This window comes from Scyliorhinus canicula, chromosome 2, assembly GCF_902713615.1.
Source record: "Scyliorhinus canicula chromosome 2, sScyCan1.1, whole genome shotgun sequence".
Taxonomy (NCBI): domain Eukaryota; kingdom Metazoa; phylum Chordata; class Chondrichthyes; order Carcharhiniformes; family Scyliorhinidae; genus Scyliorhinus; species Scyliorhinus canicula.
This window is the reverse complement of record NC_052147.1, coordinates 140324339-140345264: the sequence shown is the minus strand read 5'-3', so window position 1 is coordinate 140345264 and position 20926 is coordinate 140324339. Positions and strand designations below refer to the sequence as shown.

At 45.4% G+C, this 20926-nt stretch overlaps 1 protein-coding gene across 1 annotated transcript in view; it reads right to left on the bottom strand.

Moving 5' to 3' along the window:
- LOC119958632 (ATP-dependent 6-phosphofructokinase, liver type-like) overlaps window positions 1-14377 on the bottom strand; it is an 88363-nt gene extending 73986 nt beyond the window's left edge. Inside the window, exon 1 of the mRNA XM_038787152.1 lies at window positions 14142-14377. Coding sequence (XP_038643080.1) covers window positions 14142-14226 — 85 coding nt within the window. The 5' untranslated portion in view covers window positions 14227-14377. The remainder of the gene's footprint in view (window positions 1-14141) is intronic.
- Window positions 14378-20926: the final 6549 nt, after the last annotated feature.

The following is a 20926-nucleotide window of genomic DNA, read 5'->3' as shown; positions in this document are numbered from 1 at the left end:
TTTGTGTAGTAGCCATCACATCGTAGCCAGTCTTTTAGCAAGAATGCATTCAATTAAAAAAGCTAACAATGGAAGCTGAAAAAATGGTACTGCGAAGAAAAGAACCGATTGTAATGGACAATTTTCAGAAGTTGGCTAGGTTTCACCTCCCAGCATTCCACGGGACCTTGGAACTGGATTTAAGAAATAGACTTTGAAGCAAACACAGACACAATGAAGTGACTTCCTGAATATACTAGCCAGAAGATGGCAGAAGCCATCAGACCACACATTTATCCAAGATTTAAATGATTTGTCTCAACCACTGAACTCCCATGGTCAAAATGTAGAACTGTAAATAGTACTCAGAAGCTGATGAGCTCTGGGTTCCAGGGTGTTTGGGTGTGCACCCACATTCCTTTGAAATGCTAATCCTGAAAATGGTTTCATTGGAGTCAAAGTCATTGGCCAATCTAGTAATCCTGATAAACTAGAATCTTCCCCATCCAAACACCTCATATGTTCATGTACTGTTCATGAACCCAGGGTACGAGGTTGTTGCAAGATGGAAGAAGGTACAATTAAAAATGAGGAGTTTGCAGCAATAATTATCACGGGTATGATTTTTGCACTATAAGAAGAGTGCTATAAGGGACAGAGACTTGCAAGATTAAACACGAGTGGGATTGATCATCCGCACACATGGGAACATATTCCTCTAAGGGATCAACAGGGTGTATACTGTTCAGAAGTTAAGGGTACACTGTTTGTGAGTATTGATTTAACTTGAAGGAAGCAGGTTACTAGAGTTTGTTGGTTTTTGGATTTTTGCAAGTTACTGGTGGTACAATAGACTGTTAAAAGGATATAAGGTGTATTGAGTTGTGAACCGATCTGATTGGGTTCAGGTTGGTCTTTTGAGTTAAGACTGCAAGAGAGAGGGGCAATTTCACCAACCACTCAAAAAGGAGAGGGTGGAATGAAGAATGGATAGCCCTGAAAGGTAAGATGGATGGCACTGAAATGGAAGAAAATGGATGGAATAATAAGGGGAAATGGATGGCAAAAGAGGGAGAATCGATGATAATGATGGTTAAGGAAAGTGAGTAATAGTGCCCTGATGAGGAGTTAATTAGAATTAATTAGATTTCAGCTTGATAAGATGATGTTGTTACTGGGTGGAGCTATGGTGCCAGGCATTTTGCATGGAAAGCAGGTCAGTGGAGTTCCAGATGAAGCTGTGACCAGAGGTCAAGCAGTTTGCTCTCACTGCAGTTCAGTTAAAAGAGTTTAACAGTCTTTCCAAGCAGTGTAGACTTGTCTGTGAATAAGGGGAGCTGAAACAAGTTCAGAAGCATCTTCTGAGGGCATATAGCCAGAGTTTCTGCATGATTCTGACGGGATTCAGATTTTCTTTTCAAACAATATCAAAAGATCTCTCTTTTTCAAAGAACGTCTGTGCAATGCGGGTGTTCTTACGTGCTATGGTACTTAAACTGAATTGAGAACTGAGACGGTTTATTTTCTTGTTGTTTAAGTGGAAATAAAGATAGAAATTAAGGGTATTGTATTCATTATATTGAGTAGTATTGTTTAAGGGGTCATTGTAAGTTATTTCTGGGTGTGATGTTAAATATGTTAATACTGTGACGTATTCTTTCCTCAGTCTCACAACATTAAAACAAAATATTGGGCTTTCGGTCCAGTATCCTAGCCACTGTTTGGGTCAGGTTTGGGACCGTAATAACAGGGGTGGAGGTGGATTTAAAGAGTACCCTCTAGAGCAGTTCATCTCAAACTATCTGATGTGGTGTACCGGCAGTTTTTTTTTTCAATGTGCCAGGGACCGGTAAGCGAAACAAGCCAATCCAGGATTACTGTCTCTTTCTTTTCTGGAAACACTCCAAGTACCGGCAGGCGATGGCTCGAGTACCGGCACTGGTACTCGTACCACACTTTGAGATGCACTGCTCTTGAGTATTGTTTTTCATTTTTTCCACTTGTCCCATTATCACTCCCTTTTAATCAGAGACCTTCTCCTTTGCTGCTCCTTATCCATTCAAAGGCACTGGTGTAGTTTCTACAGTCTTCCCTTACCTTTCATTCCAATCCATTTTCCCCTGCTTCTGTACTCATTGAAAACCTTTTACATCTCCAATGTCTTCTAGTTCTCATGAGAGCTCATCGACCTACACAAATGGGCTGGGTTTTCCCACAGGCTTCAGGACCAAGAGTTGAGACAAACTGGGGGTTCTGACACCGCATTTGCCTGCAGCACAACCTTCTTGGAGCCGACCTCCTGATTTGCTGCCTCTGCACTCACTCGGGCTCTGGATGCTGCTGATCCACTCAGAAGGCCAGCAGCTCTGGAGCCTTGGCAGCCCCACCAGGGGAGGTGGGTGCTGCTGCGGCAGGTTGGATACTGCAAGGGCCTAAGAAATGGAAATAAAACATTATCAGGGCCAAGGTTGGTTGGGCCCTTGAGGTGGAGGGTAAACCCCTCCCAAAGAATCATTTTGACTGAAAGTGCGGCATTTCCTCCCCTTGGTCCTGTCAATGGAGCATGGAGCCTCTGATTTCAATGTCATCTCCTCACCAGCCTGCCATAGGGAGGATACCTCCATTGAGCTGGCAGATTCCGCAAGCAGCAAAATGTCAGCACGCCTGAAAAACTCACCTCTAATTGGGGCTTTGACCGTGTTAATTGGCTACCCATCTCTGAGGAATGGACAGCTCATCCTTGACACCCCCCCCCCCCCCCCACCACCCCCCCCCCCCCCCCCCAGGTCAGGAAAGCTCCCAGCTGTGCTCAAATGCACTGCGGAGCCACCCCGTGCAGCTACCCCCTATTTTTTATTCACCCCCCACCTCCATGCCTACCATCACGACACCAGATAAATCCAGCCCATTAACTCTGTTTCTTTCTTCACAGATGCTGCCCAACTTGCTGAGTATTTCCAGCATTTTCTCTTTGGGCTGGATTCTCCATCCTGCCGCGCCACACTTCATGTTCACCCCGCCAGCGGGATGCTCTGTTATGCCAGCCGGTCAATGGGGTTTCCCATTGTGGGGCAGCCCCATGCTGTCAGGAAACCCCCGAGCTGCCGGCAAAAACAGAGCATCCCGCCAGCGGAGAATCCAGCCCATGGAGTCTATGCTGGCTCTCCGTAGAGTAATCCAAATCAGTCCCACTCCCCCATTTACGGCTGTTTATAATTTTCAATATAATACAATGGGAAACGAGGACAAGTGAAGGAGAAAGAAGAACACTAAAACTACTTGGGCCTTGTGACAGATGCAGGTGGCTGATTTTATTAGGACTGGAGACCTCAGATATATGATTAATTATTAAAAATCTCATACCTTTGTACTTTTCAATTATTATTGCTCAGTTATTATCTGAACCCATTAAGGCATTTCCTGCCCAGCCGTACACTGTGGCCATTGTCATGTGAGAGTACCTTTAAGAAATGGGTGTTTTTAAATGGGAGTGGATATAAATATCTGTAGTGAGAGTACCTTTAAGAAATAGGTGTTTATTACTGCAGTGATGTCAGAGAGGGGGGGGCTGGGCTGTCTGTCAGCTTTTTTACTTTTGTTTTAGGCTGTTTGCTGCAGGGTGTGTTTTAGTTTAGTTTTCAGAGCTGGATAGCTGCCAGAAGGTGTATGAATCTCTGTAATCTAAAGACTGTAAATCAATCCTGGTGATTTAAAACTAATAACAGTAGTGACTTTAACCTGATGTGCTTCTGGTAAAGGTGTTTTAAGTCGTATGGATATTAAAAGGAAAGCTTAAAGGATTACTTAGTGTTGTATTCTTCGGGGGTTGAATTTGAATTAATGGTTGCTAAGATGTTCACTGTATGTTTTAAAAAGGTTAACTTGAGTTCATAGAATAAACATTGTTTTGCTTTAAAAAATTACTTTTCCATGCCCACGAGGGTGCCGTGCGGTCAGGGGTGTAGGACTCCAGGTTATGGGAGGCCACTTCTGGTGAGTTCGCGAGCTGCCTAGTCTCCGCAAGATAGACGTACACTTGATTCACCGGTTTAACATAATGTCCCTTTAGGAGCATCATCGCTTCTGAGTAGTTGGGCGCATCCTGGATGAGGGGGAAAATTTCAGGTCTCACCCGCGAGCAGAGGACTTGGAGCTTCTGCAAGTCCAAGGGTTCTTCAGTGGCTGCTCTGAGGTAGCCTTCGAAGCAGGCTAGCCAGTGGTCGAAAGTAGATGTGGCGTTGGCTGTGTGAGGGCTCAGCTGCAGGCGATCAGGCTTGATTAGGAGATCCATCTTTTAAAATCTTGTGCAATAAATTGACATACTGTCGGACAATGCTTGGCACAACATCGAGGGCCAAAGGGCATGTTCTGTGCTGTACTGTTTTAATAATTTCTGCTCTACCACACCTGTAGAGTGGGCTGTGTGCTCCCCATACCACAATCTATTAAAAGTTGTGGGTCAGGTGAACTCCATGATACACTTTGGGGTTCTCTAAACCCTGGCCCATAATACCATGCATTTCCATACATGTAACATTTTAAGGTCTTGAGAAAATGTTTTGTTCAGGAATTATAAAAATAATTAGTGCGTTTTGTAAGTAATTTAGAGAATGGCTAAGGCTCTGTTATTATTCGGATTTAGCAAAGGGCAATGATTTGGTCCTTCAGATCTCAATAGTATGCCTGCAGTGAATTAACATGGGTTGAAAACCATAACTGGACTATCACTAGTGCTGCTGGTATTGATGAGAACTATCTGAACTGATGAAATAAAAGGAGGAATGCCACAACATTGAAGTCTGTGGGTGATAGTTCCTATATTCCAAATCCCCTCCTTTAGGTTATTTTGTTTTATATGCTGCTAAAGTTACTGGTTAGATGACACCAAGGGCTGATTTTATAGCATGTTTGAAGGCGGGAGGGCTTGTAAACTGCACCTCATGGCCTGCTTACTGTATTCCTGAACTGTCTCCCATTTTACAGGGGGGCAGTGAAGACATTCAGATGGCCAGTCTGCCTTTGGGCCTATTGAGGCCCTTTAATTGATCAATTAATAGCTATCCTTTTTTAAAAAATGTACCCATTTCATTTTTTTTGCCCAATTAAGGGCATTCAGCGTGGCCAAACTACCTGCCCTACATATCTTAGGGTGGGGGGGGGGGGCATGCGGTGAGATCCACATTGACATGGGGAGAATGTGCGTTGATGGCTACTTAAGTGCCTCATTCCACTCCCACTGCTATATTACCTGCCGCTGGGAAGGGTGCTTTTACTGGACGAGCTGCTGTAGGGCGAAGGAAGCCCTGTGTCCCTTGGAGGTGGCACCAGGGTAATTTCCAACCTTTAACCCTCCCTGGCCTCTCAAACCCGGATGCCCCCCCCCCCCCTCCAACTAGGGTCTGCTCGCCAATCCTGTCCAAAATCCCAGATTTAGCAAATCCAGCCCCCCATATCCTCCTGTCTGTCAGGGACTGCCTGTAATCCCAGCAGTGGCCACCATTCAAATCTGGGACTACAGAGCAGGCAGCTGGGGGGAGGTGGGGGGTTCGCGTCTGACCCTGAGCTATTTAACCCCCCCCCCCCCAGCTGTGTGTAAAATAGCTGAGGGGCGGACAGCATTTTGATAGGCAGCTCCCAACCAACTTTTTAGTCAGTGGGAGGTGATAGAAAGGGGTGGGTTTAACAGGGAACATGGCGCCCTGTAAATTCAAGCCCCAAATTAGGGTTTTTCAAACCCATTGATGCAGGAGGCAGATTTTGAAACTCCATTCCACACAATCCTTTCTCCGACTTTTCATGCCAACCTCCTATCCAGTCCTCATCAAACTGTTTACCAATTAGATTTTGTGTTAAGAAGCGCAGGACAGCAGGTTGCCACGACAACTGCTAAAGTTACTGCACCCAATTTCTATTACCTAATGAATCACTGCAAAAATGTAACATACTTGTTACTTAAATTAACATTTGAAAGAAAAACTGAAACACAAAAGCCGTTTTTGTGCCCTCATCTAGTGAGGCAGTTGAGAAAAAAATGTTCTGAATGGAGGCAATGAACCTTAATGGTGTGAAAGTAGGGCACGGGCACTGAATTTAATGCTTCATTTGCATTACATTGTCGCCCAGGGCACCGACTTAGTTTTGCCTGGAGGAAAAATCAACCTCTCAGTCTGTTCATGGATTCTTGCAATTCTATGATTGCTATTAACTTTATTTTTATTCTTTTGTAGGATGTGGGTGCCACTGGCTGGGCCAGGATTTATTGCTCATCCCTAATTACCCTTGAACTTGCATGGCCATTTCAGAAGGCAGTTGGGAGTCAACCACATTACTGTGGGGTCTGGAGTCGCATGTAGGCCAGATCAGCTAAGGATGGCAGATTTCCTTCCCGAAAGGACATAGCAAACCCAATGGGTTTTTAACGACAATCGACAATGGCCATCGCTAGATCTCTACTGAATTAATCTAGATCTTTATTAAATTCAAATTTAACCATCTGCTGTGGTGGGATTTGAACGCCAGTCCCCAGAGCATTACCCTGGGTCTCTGGATTGTTAGTCCAGTGACAATACCACTATGCCCACCTCCCCGGAAACATAAAAATTTGCCAAAAGTGACCAATTAACAAAATTTCAAATGAAAATAACCTGGATTTAAAATTTAATGCCCTAGGGCACAAGGAGTAACTGTAGTGACTCAGTTGGTAGCACTCATGCCTGAGTTAAAAGGTTGTGTGTTCAAGTCCCACGCTAGTGTTTTGCAAACAAAATCCAGGTTGACACTCCCAAGTACCGAGGGAGCACTGCAATGGCAGATGTGCCACCCTTTGAGTGAGGTGTTAAAGCAAGATCACATCTTCCATCTCACGTCGACCTTTAAAAAAAAAACCCCACTTACAGTTATCTCCAAACAAGCATCACTAAAACAGGTGATTCTTTGGTCATTATCTCATCACTGTGTATGGGATCTTGCTTTTTGCACAGTATGTTGTGCTCCTAACATTTTCAAAAGTATTTCATTGACTGTGAACACTTTGGGATGGTTGTGAAAAGTGCTTTATGGAAGCAAGTCTTTTTCTTTCTTTGGGTGGAATCTAATGAGGGCAGTGGAGGCCCCGATGTGTGCCAACAAACTGGCAGCATCCCTGGCAATCTGATCTCCAGGAGCTCATAGGGAAATATTTCCCCAATTGGCAATGGGAAACCTGTCACTAGGGTTCCTGGCTCCGTGGAGACATTTAATTGCTGCACTTCCCCAGTAGGGTGGAAATTTCATCTCCTGCAAGCTGCCGGCAGCAATGAGCCTGGACTCCCAGATCATTGTCAGATCCAAAAGAAAAGGAAGTGGGGAGGGGAGCAAGTTCCCCCAACTGACATCCTACAGCCTTCCCGTCTGGACTCATTGAATTCTGTCCTTTAGGTCAATGAGGATGAGACTGACAGGTGAACAGAGGCGAGCGGAACGTCGAGAACGTAGTGCAGTACAGAATGCAGGCACTTAGTCAAGTATAGGGAGGGAGGAGGAAAGTCGCCAGGGAGGCTGGAATCAAGGGTACCATTGGCAATGGTAGGGGAAAGAAGTGGGGATATGAAGATGATTAAAGGGTAAATCACATCTGTCTTGTCCACTGAATCTTTTAAGCAGGTCACTGATGCCGTGGATATAGCTGTCTATTGATGTTATGTTTGCAAAATAGGCGGCACGGTAGCAAAGTGGTTAGCACTTTTGTTTCAGTGCCAGACATCCGGGTTTGATTCCCAGCTTCGGTCATTGTCTGTGCGGAGTCTGCACGTTCTCCCCGTGTCTGCATGAGATTCCTCCGGGCGTTCCGGTTTCCTCCCATAAGTCCTGAAAGAAGAGCTTGTTAGGTGAATTGGACATTCTTAATTCTTCCTCAGTGTACCCGAACAGGCGCCGGAATGTGGCTACTAGGGGATTTTCACAGTAACTTCAAGTGGGGTTACTGGGATGGAGTGGAGGTGTGGGCTTAAGTAGGGTGCTCTTTAAAAAAGATGGGCTGGTGCATACTGAAAGGGCCGAATGGCCTCCTGCACTGTAAATTCTATGATTCTATGATTCATTGCAGCGTTAACGTGAGCCTACTTGTGACACTAATAAAGATTATTTTTATTATTAGGGGATGGTTGGAACTCCATTTCCCCAAAAGGTTATGGATGTTGGGACAAAAAGTAGTACACTGGTTGCAAGTTGCTTTGGGATGCCCAAGGATATGAAAGGCAGTATGTATTTTTCTTGCTTCTACAGGGAGTGTGAAAGGAGTGTGACACGTGCTTTACCACATTGTAGACTCATCAATAACAGTTTTCAGAATGTCTGCATCTTAGAAATTTCTGGAAAGCTTGCTCAAAAAGTATACAGGTCAACCCAAGGTTAAACCTAGAATTTATGTGACAGTCATACTTAGCAGCAGTCAAATTTAGATTAGGAAGGTTTAACCTTTAGGAAGGTTAGAGATGCAACGGACTGAAGGGAGCTCAGTGGGCATCAGGAACTAACATTCATGTTACAGATTGCTTGTAGTGCCTAGATTGAAACCACAGAGCAATTGATGCAAGGAGGAGTTGACATTACAGCTCGAGTCCCGATTTGAGCAGTCAACCACAAAGAAACGTTAGGAATCTGAAATAAGCCACATTGGTGCTTTATATGGGCTTTGTTAAAATAAGCAACAAAATACACATAACATTGGTTCCCAAATTTCAGAAGTTTTCAGATACACCACTCAAGAAAATCAGAGAGCTTTAGAGTCAGTTTTACAGCACAGAAAGAGGCCCTTCGGCCCATCGTGTCCTTGTTGGTCATCAAACACCTACCTATTCTAATCCAATTCCAGCACTTGGTCCGTAGCCTTTAAACTGTGGCATTTCAAGTGCTCATCTAAATGCTTCTTAAACGTTGGGAGGATTCCCGTCACCACCACCCTTTTAGGCGGTGAGTTCCAGATTCCCACCATACCCTCTGGGTGAAAAAGTTTTAAATACCTAGGAGCTACCATCACCAACAGTCTGTCCTGGTCCACTCACATTGATGCAACAGTCAAGAATGCCCAACAACGTCTCTACTTCTGACAGAAGCTCAAGAAATTCAGCATGTCTGTATCGACTCAAACTTCTACAGCTGTGCCATAGAGAGCATCCTATCCTGCTGCATCACAGCCTGGTATGGCAACTGTTCGGCCCAAGGTCGCAAGAAACTGCAGAGTGTGGTGAACTCAGCCCAATGCACCTCAAAAGCTGCCACCCTCCCATTGATTGTCTACACCTCCCGCTGCCTCAGGAAGGCACAGTAAGAAGTCTTACAACACCAGGTTAAAGTCCAACAGGTTTGTTTCAAACACGAGCTTTCGGAGCACGGCTCCTTCTTCAGGTGAATGGAAAGGCTTGTTCCAGAAATGTTTATATAGACACAGTCAGAGATGCCCCGGAATGCGAGCACCTGCAGGCAATCAAATCATCAAAGATGCAGAGAGAGAGGTAACTCCAGGTTAAAGAGGTGTGAATTGTCCCAAGCCAGTTCAGTCGGTAGGCCTCTGCAAGTCCAGGCTTGTTGGTGGGGGCCGAATGTAATGCGACATGAATCCCAGATCCCGGTTGAGTCCGCATTCATGCGTGCGGAACTTAGCTATAAGTTTTTGCTCAGCAATTTTGCGTTGTGCAAAATTGCGTTGCGTTCGGCCCCCACCAACAAGCCTGGACTTGCAGAGGCCTACCGACTGAACTGGCTTGGGACAATTCACACCTCTTTAACCTGGAGTTACCTCTCTCTCTGCATCTTTGATGATTTGATTGCCTGCAGGTGCTCGCATTCCGGGGCATCTCTGACTGTGTCTATATAAACATTTCTGGAACAAGCCTTTCCATTCACCTGAAGAAGGAGCCGTGCTCCGAAAGCTCGTGTTTGAAACAAACCTGTTGGACTTTAACCTGGTGTTGTAAGACTTCTTACTGTGCTCACCCCAGTCCAACGCCGGCATCTCCACATCAGGAAGGCAGACAGCATTATCAGAGACCCCTCCCACCCAGGCATTGCCTTCTTCCAGATCCTTCCATCAGGCAGAAGATACAGAAGTCTGAGGACCCACACTTCCAGACATAGGAACAGCTTCTTCCACACAGCTACGAGACTCCTCAACGACTCCCCCTTGGACTGATCTGTTCCCTGTAAGACATTATGCACGATGCCCTATGCTACTCGTGCTCATGTATTTGTTGTTTGGCCCCTTGTTCCGCACTGCAACCAATCACGTATTTGTCGATGTACTTTGTTAATTATTATTTTTGTCTACTGTGGACGTACTCTGTACGTTCCCTTGGCCACAGAAAAATACTTTTCACTGTACTTCTGTACATGCGACAATCAATCAATCGCTCAATCAAATCTGCCTCCTGATTATTGACCCCTCGAAAGAAGGGAAAGTTTCTTCCTATCGACCTTATCTATATCCCTCATAACTGTGTACTCCTCAATGAGGTCCCCGCTCAGCCTTCTCTGCTCTAAGGAAAACAATCCTTTCTAACCAGCCTCTCTTCATAGCTGAAACTCTCCAGCCCAGGCAACATCCCAGTGAATCTCCTTTGCACCCTCTCTAGTCCAATTACATCCTTTCTATAGTGTGGCAACCAGAACTGCACACAGTACTCTAGTTATGGCCGAATGTGTGGATTTCACAGCTCCATCGTAATAACCCTGCTCTTATAGTCTATGCCTCAGGTGATAAAGGTGGGTATACCAAATGCCTTCTTAACCACCTTATCTACCTGTCCTGCTGCCTTCAGGGATCTATAGATATGCACCCAAAGGTGATTCTCTGCACTTCCTTGTGTCCTACCATGCATTGTACATTCCCTTGTCTTGTTAGTCCTCCCAAAATGCATCATCTCATTCTTCTCAGGGTTAAATTCCATTTGCCACTGTTCTGTCCATCTGACCAGCCAGTCTTTCAGTTCCTGTAATCCATGGCTTTCATCTTCGCTATTTACACCACCACCAATCTTCGTGTCATGTGCAAACTTACTGATCATACCCCCCACATTTACATCTAGATCATTAATGTACACTACAGACAGCAAGGGACCCAGCACCGATCCCTGCGGTACACCGCTGGACACATGCTTCCAGTCACACAAATAACCTTCGACCATTACCCTCCGCCTCCCAGCCAATTTTGGATCCCATTTGGTAAATTGCCCTGGATTCCATGGGCTTTTACCTTCTTGAACACTGCAGGACCCATGCAGGACCTTGTCAAAAGGATTACTGAAGTCCATGTAGATTGCATCAAATGCACTGCCCTCATCTACACACCAAGTCACCGCCTCGAAAAATTCACTGAAATTTGTTCCACATGATGTTCCCTCTGAGAAAGCTATGCTGACTATCCTTGATTGATCCTTCCTTGCCTCTCAAGTGTTAGCTCTATACAGAGCTCCAGGGCCTCCGATAACAGCCTACAAAGAAGAAACTTAGCTCTGGAGCAAAGCAGTATAAAGATAATTTTTTGAAGTATTGTTTTGTCAATTGTCCCAATGCAAATACGGGTGCAATGCCCATGTGTGTTATATGCACGGAAGTACTGGCAAATGAGAGGAGAAGTTTCAGATTTTGAAACAGTAGTGGGTGAAAAATTTATTTTGAGGTTGAGACTGCAAGTCAGTTAACTTAAGAATTGACTCCAAATTAAAAGACTACGCTGCTGTACCTGACCTGTGATACCAGATTAAAACACATCAATACACTGTCAGCATTCTGGAGTAGCATCTCCCAGGAGTATCTAGTGCTGAGTAAAACAAGCATTTTGTTGATACACAATGATCTACAAGTGCGAGATTGGAATTTCCATATTCATAAGGATGAAGACAGCACAAAGGAAATCAATGAAGTTTGCACCTGATATGTGCACTGTCCTCTCCTCCTTTGAACCTGATTCAAGTGAGGTCGTGAGGACCAAGCTTTAAAGGTAAGCGAATGTGGCACATGTCGCGAAGGTCAATAAATCATACAACCCCTAGTGCAGAAGGAGGCCATTTGGATTGGGTTTTGTTTATTGTCACGTGTATCAAGGTACAGTGAAAAGTATTTTTCTGTGAGCAGCTCAACAGATCATTGAGAACATGAAAAGGAAATAAAATAAATAGGGCAACACAAGGTACACAATGTAACTACATAACATCGGCATCAGGTGAAGCATACAGGGGTGTAGTGTTAATGAGGTCAGTCCATAAGAGGGTCGTTTAGGAGTCTGGCAAGAGCGGGGAAGAAGCTGTTTTTGAGTCTGTTCATGCCTGTTCAGACTTTTGTATCTCTTGCCCGATGGAAGAAGTTGGAAGAGTGAGTAGGCCGGGGTCTTTGATTATGCTGCCCGCTTTCCCCAGGCAGCGGGAGGTTCTGCCCATCGAATCAGCACCAACCCTCTGAAAGAGCACCCTACCTAGGCCCACACACCCGCCCTATCCCTGTAAACCCACCTAACCGTTGAGCACTAAGGGGCAATTTAGTACGGCCAATTCTCCGAAACTGCACGTCTTTGGACTGTGGGTGGAAACCGGAGCACCCAGCGGAAACCCACACTGACACGGGGAGAACATGCAAACTCCACACAGTCAATCAAGGAATCAAGCCCAGGTCCCTGGCGCTGTGAGGCAGCAGTGGCTGGCGTGGGTTGTGAAGGTCCCAGGAAAAAAAGTTTGAAAAACACTGTTCGAAGTGCTGGCTTAAAAAGCTCTCCAGGATGCAATTTAAGAATTCCACCCCTCTAAGCCTTTCAGTCGTTGCCCATCTCAAATAATATCATGAAGTTGAAATCCCCTACTATTATTACTCTATTAATTTAACAGTAAGGGATGAGAGGAATCAAAATACACAACAATGCAGATTGGAATTGCATTCTAAACATTTTTAAGTTTGGGACTAAAAATATGCCAAAGCAGGCAAAATGTTTTCCTTTGAACATCATTCATGCACACATGGCATGCCTGAACAGGCAGCAACTTTGAATAAAATCTAGGGAGACCAGTGCTGAAGTGTGTCCCCAACTGATTTGCAATCTCTCCCTATCTCCACCCTCCCCCCCAACTAACCAAGGTCTCGCTCCTCTTCCACCCCCAACTAACCATGTTCTCTCTCTCTTCTCCCCGACGCCCCCCCCCCCCCCCCAATCAAGGTCTCTCCCTCTTCTCCTCCCCCCCCCCCCCGAACCAAGGTCTCTCCCTCCTCCCCCCCCCCCAACACCAACCAACCAACCAAGGTCCCTCTGTCTTCTCTCCGCCCCACCAACCGAGGTCTATATCTCCCCCTATCCTCACCAACCCAACAACTCTGACAGACTAAGTCCCAAAAACAACCTGCCAAACTGCACGTCCTCCACCACGTGACCCCACATCCGCCGCCATCATTGAGACTGGCAGAAAAAAAAAGGTGGCGGTGGGGGAGAAGAGAGAAAAATTATCCATCGCTATTTTTAAACCAAGGTCCCTCTTCTTTTAAACCAACCAAGGTATTCTTCGCGCGTCTGTCGAAAGGGATTTGAAAATAAGAAAACTTGCCGGGGCTAAAAATGAACAACCCACACCCTCAACAGGCCCTCTGCCCGTATCAATGATGGCAGCGGGTTGAGTTTTTTTTCTGCTTTCCCCTTTGGGCTCGAGCGCTTTCCGTTATAGAGAGCGGCGCGCGGGGCCGGCTCAGTCACTCAGCAGCTTTCACTGACACCCAGGGCTTCAAGGTCCAAATCTGACATGCAATGTTGAAAAAACTGAGTCAAATTTTCCATTATCTCTAATAAATATCGCGGCCAAACATTCCACTCGGTGAAACAGCATCGATAAATGAAAGAAAGCCTCTTTCGCAGACAGCAGCAAATCGCTTTGGCGGCGACCACCTCATTCTGACCACCCGCAATCGCCTTTTAAAATTACTTCATTTAAAAGAAATTCCACCGCTTTCATCTCTTATTTGGTTACTTTTATTTCGAGCATCTGAGAAATTAATCCTCGCTGTGCTGCCTTCTCCCCTCATGCATTACAAGTGGGGTTGGTGAAATGCCGCAGTGTTTATATGCTCTCCGTTTCCGGAGATCGCAGCTGCGGGGATCTGGATGGCTGATCTACATACAAAACAAAATCTAAAGGGAGATTGGAGAATGTTACCTTGTGCATCCCCCCCGCTGGTCAACACCGCGATGGATTTCCCAGCGCCTCTGCTCCTCAGTTGCTCCATGTCCACTTGTGCCATGATGTCCTCTCTTTATTGTGCACCTGATTCCTCCTTCCTCCCCTTGCACTCTTCCTGCTTTTTTTTGGGGGGGGGGGGGGCGATTTTACCTTTTGCCCCCAGCTCACCGTGTCTCACGACTCAAACAGAGAGCCTTCCAACTCAATACCTAAAGACAAAATGACCACCCCAGTCAAGGCATACCCACATGCAATCTGTGTTTCATAACTCCGCCCTCATATTATCCCTTCACCTTATTTAGTTTATTTCTGACACAGTGACTGAACCAAGGGTACCCCACCCCGCAGCCCCAGATAAACCTTTAATCTGTGTCACAATTCGTGCCCGCAGGGGTGAACTTGCAAGTTCTGTTTGGGGCTCATTTCCTCCTTTTGCCTGTTTGCACATTCGCCCTCCTCCTTGCAAAAGCCAGAAACCATTCTGCCAAACACAGAGTTGAAGTGTGAGAACCTGAAAAGCAGCATTATCTCACCCCGCCTTTCAGTTCAAGCTGCGGACTTTGCCCTTGACGGATTTGGCCCTCTACGCTCAGGTTTTATTTCAGGGATAAGAAATAAGACTCCCGCTAAATATGAAGGACACTTCAACGCTCATTGCACGCCAATAAAAAAATAACTTGCGTTCATCTAGGGTCACGGCACCACTCAGGCATTCCCAATAAAATACTTGGCAGCATTTTCATTGCTGTTTTGTAGGTAAGCGCGGCTGCTGTTCGGTGCATAGCATTATCCCATAAACAGCAATGAGTTGAACGATGAGCAAACATTGAGTGGGTTTGGTTGGAGTGAGAAATATTGGTTCAGGGAACAAATGATATGAATCCTGCAGAAAAACATATTAAGGGAGAGAGAAGGGAAACGAGAGGGGAGGTGAGGAGAAGAAAAAGGAATGGGGGAAAGCAGGGAGTGAAAGGGAGAAAAAGATGACAACAGGAAAGGGGTGAGTTTATGCACGGGAAGTGGCTGTCTGAACTTTTCAAACATAAGGAAGCCATTGAAAAATGTTGGCATTTCCACTTTCCCCAAGGAACTTCTGGGTTTTCATTTTGCCGCTCGTTGTTATGAGGGGCATAGAGTGGATAGGCAGAGACTTTTTCCCAGGGTAGAGGGGTCAATTACTAGGGGGCATAGGTTTAAGGTGCGAGGGGCAAGGTTTAGAGGAGATGTATGAGGTAGGTTTTTTACACAGATGGTAGCGGGTGCCTGGAACTCGCTGCCAGAGGAGGTGGTGGAGCAGGGATGATAGTGACCTTCAAGGAGCATCTTGACAAACACATGAATTGGATGGGAATCGAGGGATACGGACCCCAAAAATGTAGAATATTTTAGTTTAGACGGGCAGCATGGTCGGCGCAGGCTTGGAGAGCCGAAGGGCCTGTTCCTGTGCTGTACTTTTCTTTGTTCTTTGTTATTGTGGCGGAGAGGGTGACATAGTGGTAATGTCGCTGGACTAGCGATCCAGTAAACCCAGGCAAATGCTCGGGGGATATGGGTTCAAATCCCACCATGGCAGTTAATAAATTTGAAATATAAAGCTGGTGTCAATAAATAAGACCATCGATTTCCCCCTGGTTCACTAATGTCCTTTATAGAGGGAAAATCTGCCTTACAGATGACTCCAGATCCTCAGCAACTCAACTGCCCTCAGTTGAAGGGCAATTAGGGATGGATGCCAAATGCTGGCCTTTCCAGGGACACACATTCCATGAAAACAATAAAATAGGGCAAAGTCTGAGGGTTTGCATGGTAGGAACATTACTTAGAATTCATACTCTTTTGTATTGCTCAGAGGAGACAGGAAGGGCATGGTAGTCCATTCTGCAGGAGGAGCCCCATTTTCATTAATTGGCCACACAACGTAATTTATTTACAGGGTTACCTACAGGCACAATGCCATTAGAATGTTGTCACCACTCTGTGTGTGTATATACACCTAGAGTGTATATATAAGGTATTACTATTAGCTTTATCACTATACTGCTTTTGTCCAACTGCCACTCGCTGAGGAATATTTTTACCACAATTTAGCATACTTACACCTATTTTTGCTGCTGTTGTGTAACGGCACATAATTTTTGAACATTCATCCAGAATCTTGCAGTTAGCATTGAAGCAAGGACACTCACTATTGACCTCAAAGAAAGTTATCCATGAATATCGTTTTTTATAAATTTGGAGTACCCAATAATTTTTTTCCATTTAAGGGGCAATTTAGCACAGCCAATCCACCTACCCTGCACATTGTTTTGAGTTGTGGGGGTGAGACCCACGCAGGATTGGGGAGAATGTGCAAACTCCACACAGTCAGTGACCTGGGGCCAGGATCGAACCCCGGTCCTTGGCGCTGTGAGGCAGCAGTGCTAACTACTGCGCCACCGTGACACCCTACCCATGAATATCTAATGGTCTCTGTGGCGTGGGTTTCCTTTTTCCTGTTGATAATTTAAATCCGGTATTAGGTGGAGGACATGTAATAATGTCAACAAGCAGGTAGGCAGCAATTGCATTGAAGTGTTCACATGGAGCAAACCGGGAAACTACAATCACCGAAACCCTTCATTTTTAATTTTGAAGTGATCATGATTGGATTAAAATAGAAGCTAAAATAGAGTTAAACAAACTTTCAAGAAAAGGACAAATATGGTCAGGTATTTTACTTGGGGTTTGATTCAGAGTCGCGGGAGTTGGCCATTCTGATGAGCAAGAAAATGAGGTTTGTGAGCGTGAAAGAAGTGAGGGACCCGGGTGAGAGGTATGTGATGGTGAGTGGGGTATTGGAGGGGATACCGGTGGTACTGGTGAATGCGTTTGCAATGAATTGGAATGGCGTAGGTTTTATGAGGGGGTTGCTGGCAACGATCTCAGACTTGGCCATGCACCGCTTGATCATGGGAGGAGATTTCACTTGTGTCCTCGGGCTGTTGGAGAGTTTCTGGGCAGTTGTGTCGCAGCACTAACAAGGATAGTGGGGGAGGAGTTTGACCCGGACCCTTTGGTGGTGATATTTGGCATCTCAGAGAAGCTGGAGCTTATGGAGGGGAGGAAGGCCGACGTTATGGCCTTTGCCTCTCTGATTGCCCGGCGAAGAAAATGACTGGAATGGAGGTCAGCCACACCACCGGGGGTGGCGGCCTGGCTGGGCGACTTATATGACTTTCTCCAGCTGGAAATGATCAAATATGAATTAAGGGGTTCAGCGGAGGGCTTCGAGGCAAGGTGGAGGATGTTCATGGCCGTGTTTCAGGAGTTGTTCGGTGGGGGAGGGGGGGGGGGGTGAAAAAAGCAAAACATTTGGGCAAAATGTACAGTTGTGTGTTGGGGAGTTTGATTCCCAAATTATTTTATGTTTTGTAACCTTTTATATAAGTTCGGAATGAAATATATTTCTTTTTAAAGAAGAAAAGAACAAATATAATGTTTTTAAAAATGCAGATTTTTTATCATTATGGGTAAATTTGATATTCCACAAATATAAAGTTTAGCTCACCCGGGTTAAATAGGGGAGTTTAGCAATAATTAGGAATGGACAATAAATGCTGGCCTCACCAGTGACACCCTTCTCCCATGAAAGAATAAAAACAAATTCAGAAGTTAGTATGCTGTTAAAAACCCAGTTACAGCCTCATTCAACAAGATGTGATAGTTACAGAGGTTTCTACAACAGGAATAACAGCATTGAAATTAAATTTCTCATCAAATCATGATTACGGTGGAGATTGTAGTCAGTGGGAATTCCTACAGCACATCCTATAGAGGAGTGTAGGTTTCTGCATTTCCATGTTATTGTGAGCAAGTGCAGAATTTCAAAAATGCTGTCAGCTTCATTGAAGCAATTATGGTGAATGCTGACTCTTTCCTGTCCAGTACCACAGCAAGATCTGGGCCATTAACTTGTTGATACAAACTGATTATTTAGTAAATGCAAATCCCTGAAGTCAAGCGATAGCCTCCTCATTGGCTGAGTTGAAGGTGATTAGTCTCCCATTTAGTTTGTACAAGGGACATGCCATGACAATGTGCAGCATTGTTGTGTCTCTCCAAAAGTGCAGAGGGGTTTGTACTGATGACCCAAAGGTGGAGGTTGGCTGCATAGGAGCCCTGGCCTGTTCCTGAACCTGTTCAGCAAGGGCCACTCTTGCCCTGCACGTTCAAAGCCTGCCATTCAACAAATGGGGTTTGTCAGAAGGAATTTGTTTATGACTTCCGGTGTTTCCCATTCCTTGATCCAAAGGAAGTCTGCTGGTAGATCTTGCTCGGAAAGGTTGTTCAATAAGGGACACTGTGATGGAAGGCGAGTAGTAGGTGGATTGAACAGGTAATCATGGAGTGGCAAGTGAGGTGCAGCTTGGATGGTTTCTATGAGGAGAGGTTGAGTAGGTTAGGCCTGTATTCATTGGAGTTTAGAAGAATGAGAGATGACCTTATTGAGACATATAGGATTCTCAGGGGCCTTGACAGAGTAGAAACTGTGAGGTTGTTTCCCCTTGTGATGTGGACATGCAGGCGTTGGACTGGGGTGAGCACAGTAAGAAGTCTTACAACACCAGGTTAAAGTCTAACAGGTTTGTTTCAAACACAAGTTTTCGGAGCACTGCTCCTTCCTCAGATGAATGAAGAGGTATGTATATCTGTTTTATCATTATGGGTAAATTTGATATTCCACAAATATAAAGTTTAGCTCACCAGGGCTAATAGGGGAGTTTAGCAGTAATTAGGAATGGGCAATAAATGCTGGCCTCACCAGTGACACCCTTCTCCCATTAAAGTATAAGGACCTATGTTTGTCCCCTATGGACAAGCCCTCCGTATACACAGGATCTGCTCAGACGAGGAGCGTAACAGACACCTACAGATGCTGAAAGATGCCCTCGTACGAACAGGATATGGCGCTCGACTCATCGATTGACAGTTCCAACGCGCTACAGCAAAAAACCGCACCGACCTCCTCAGAAGACAAACACGGGACACAACTGACAGAGTACCCTTCGTTGTCCAGTACTTTCCTGGAGCGGAGAAACTACGACATCTTCTTCGCAGCCTTCAACACATCATCAATGAAGATGAACATCTTGCCAAGGTCATCCCCACACCCCCACTACTTGCCTTCAAACAACCGCGCAACCTCAAACAAACCATTGTTTACAGCAAATTACCCAGCCTTCAGAACAGCAACCACGACACCACACAACCATGCCAGGGCAATCTCTGCAAGACATGCCAGATCATCGACATGGATACCACCATTACACATGGATCCACCACCCACCAGGTACACGGCACATACTCGTGCAACTCAACCAATGTAGTCTACCTCATATGCTGCAGGAAAGGATGTCCCGAAGCATGGTACATTGGCGAGACCATGCAGACACTGCAACAACGAATGAGCGGGCATCGTGCGACAATCACCAGGCAGGAATGTTCCCTTCCAGTTGGGGAACACTTCAACAGTCAAGGGCATTCAGCCTCTGATCTCCGGGTAAGGGTTCTCCAAGGCGGTCTTCAGGACACGCGACAACACAGAATTGCCGAGCAAAAACTTATAGCTAAGTTCCGCACGCATGAGTGCGGCCTCAACCGGGATCTTGGATTCATGTCGCATTACATTCATCCCTCACCATCTGGCCTGGACTTGCAAGATCCTACCAACTGTCCTGGTTTGAGACAATTCACACCCCTTGTGGGAGAGTCTAAGGCCAGAAGGCATAATCTCAAAGTAAGATGTCACCCATTTAAGACAGAGATGAGGAGGAATTTATTCGCCCAGAGGGTAGTGAATCTTTGGAATTCTTTACTGCAGAGAGCTGTAGAAGCTGGTTCATTGGGTATGCTAACGGCTGAGATAGTCAGAATTTTAATCAGTAAAGGAAGCAAGGGTTATGGGAATTAGGCAAGAAATTGGAGTTGAGGATTATCACATCAGATGAGTCATGATTTCATTGAACGGTGGAGCAGACTCGATGGGCTCAATGGCCTACTTCTGCTCCCACATCGTATGGTCTTATGAATCCACCATCTCCTTTTCCTGCAGTGTCTCGAGGACATTATGTACAGACCACTGTCTGATGGACTTGTGATCAATTTTTCTACTTTAATGACAGAAATTATATTTTATTGAGATGCACCCTGGTGGTTCAATTTGTAAATGTTGTCAAACCTAGCCACGCCTGTAAGTCCCTGAATTTGAAAATCAATTTAGGTTGAGTTAGCTGACTTTAAACTGGAAAGCAAGGAGTAACTGCTATTTTAGTAATGCCTCTGGAATAAGAAGGAAAACGTTCACACCGGATTCCAAAGACTAAATTAATCTGGTAATCTGCTGAAAATCATGCATGTGAGGATAGCACTGTTTTTCCAGCTCTGATGCTGCCAGATCAGATAGATTGCATGAAAAATGTACTTGGTGATAGATTAGATGGGGGTTATGGCACTATATCAGGGCTATTGGGTGGCCTGCCTGTGTGAAAACTGATGCCCTCAAATGTCTGGCTGTACACATTCTACATGGCATGGATCAACACACACCTACAATGTGCCCCGAGGGATGGATAGAGCTTTTAAACCAGTAATCTTTATGCCAGTGTTTAAAATAAACCAGAACAGTCAGGAATGCAGATCTGGGTGTTAACGGATTCTTCTTCTTGGGCAGTCCCTCAGGGTCGAGGATGACTTGCTTTCATACCAAGCAGGTGGATTCTGCA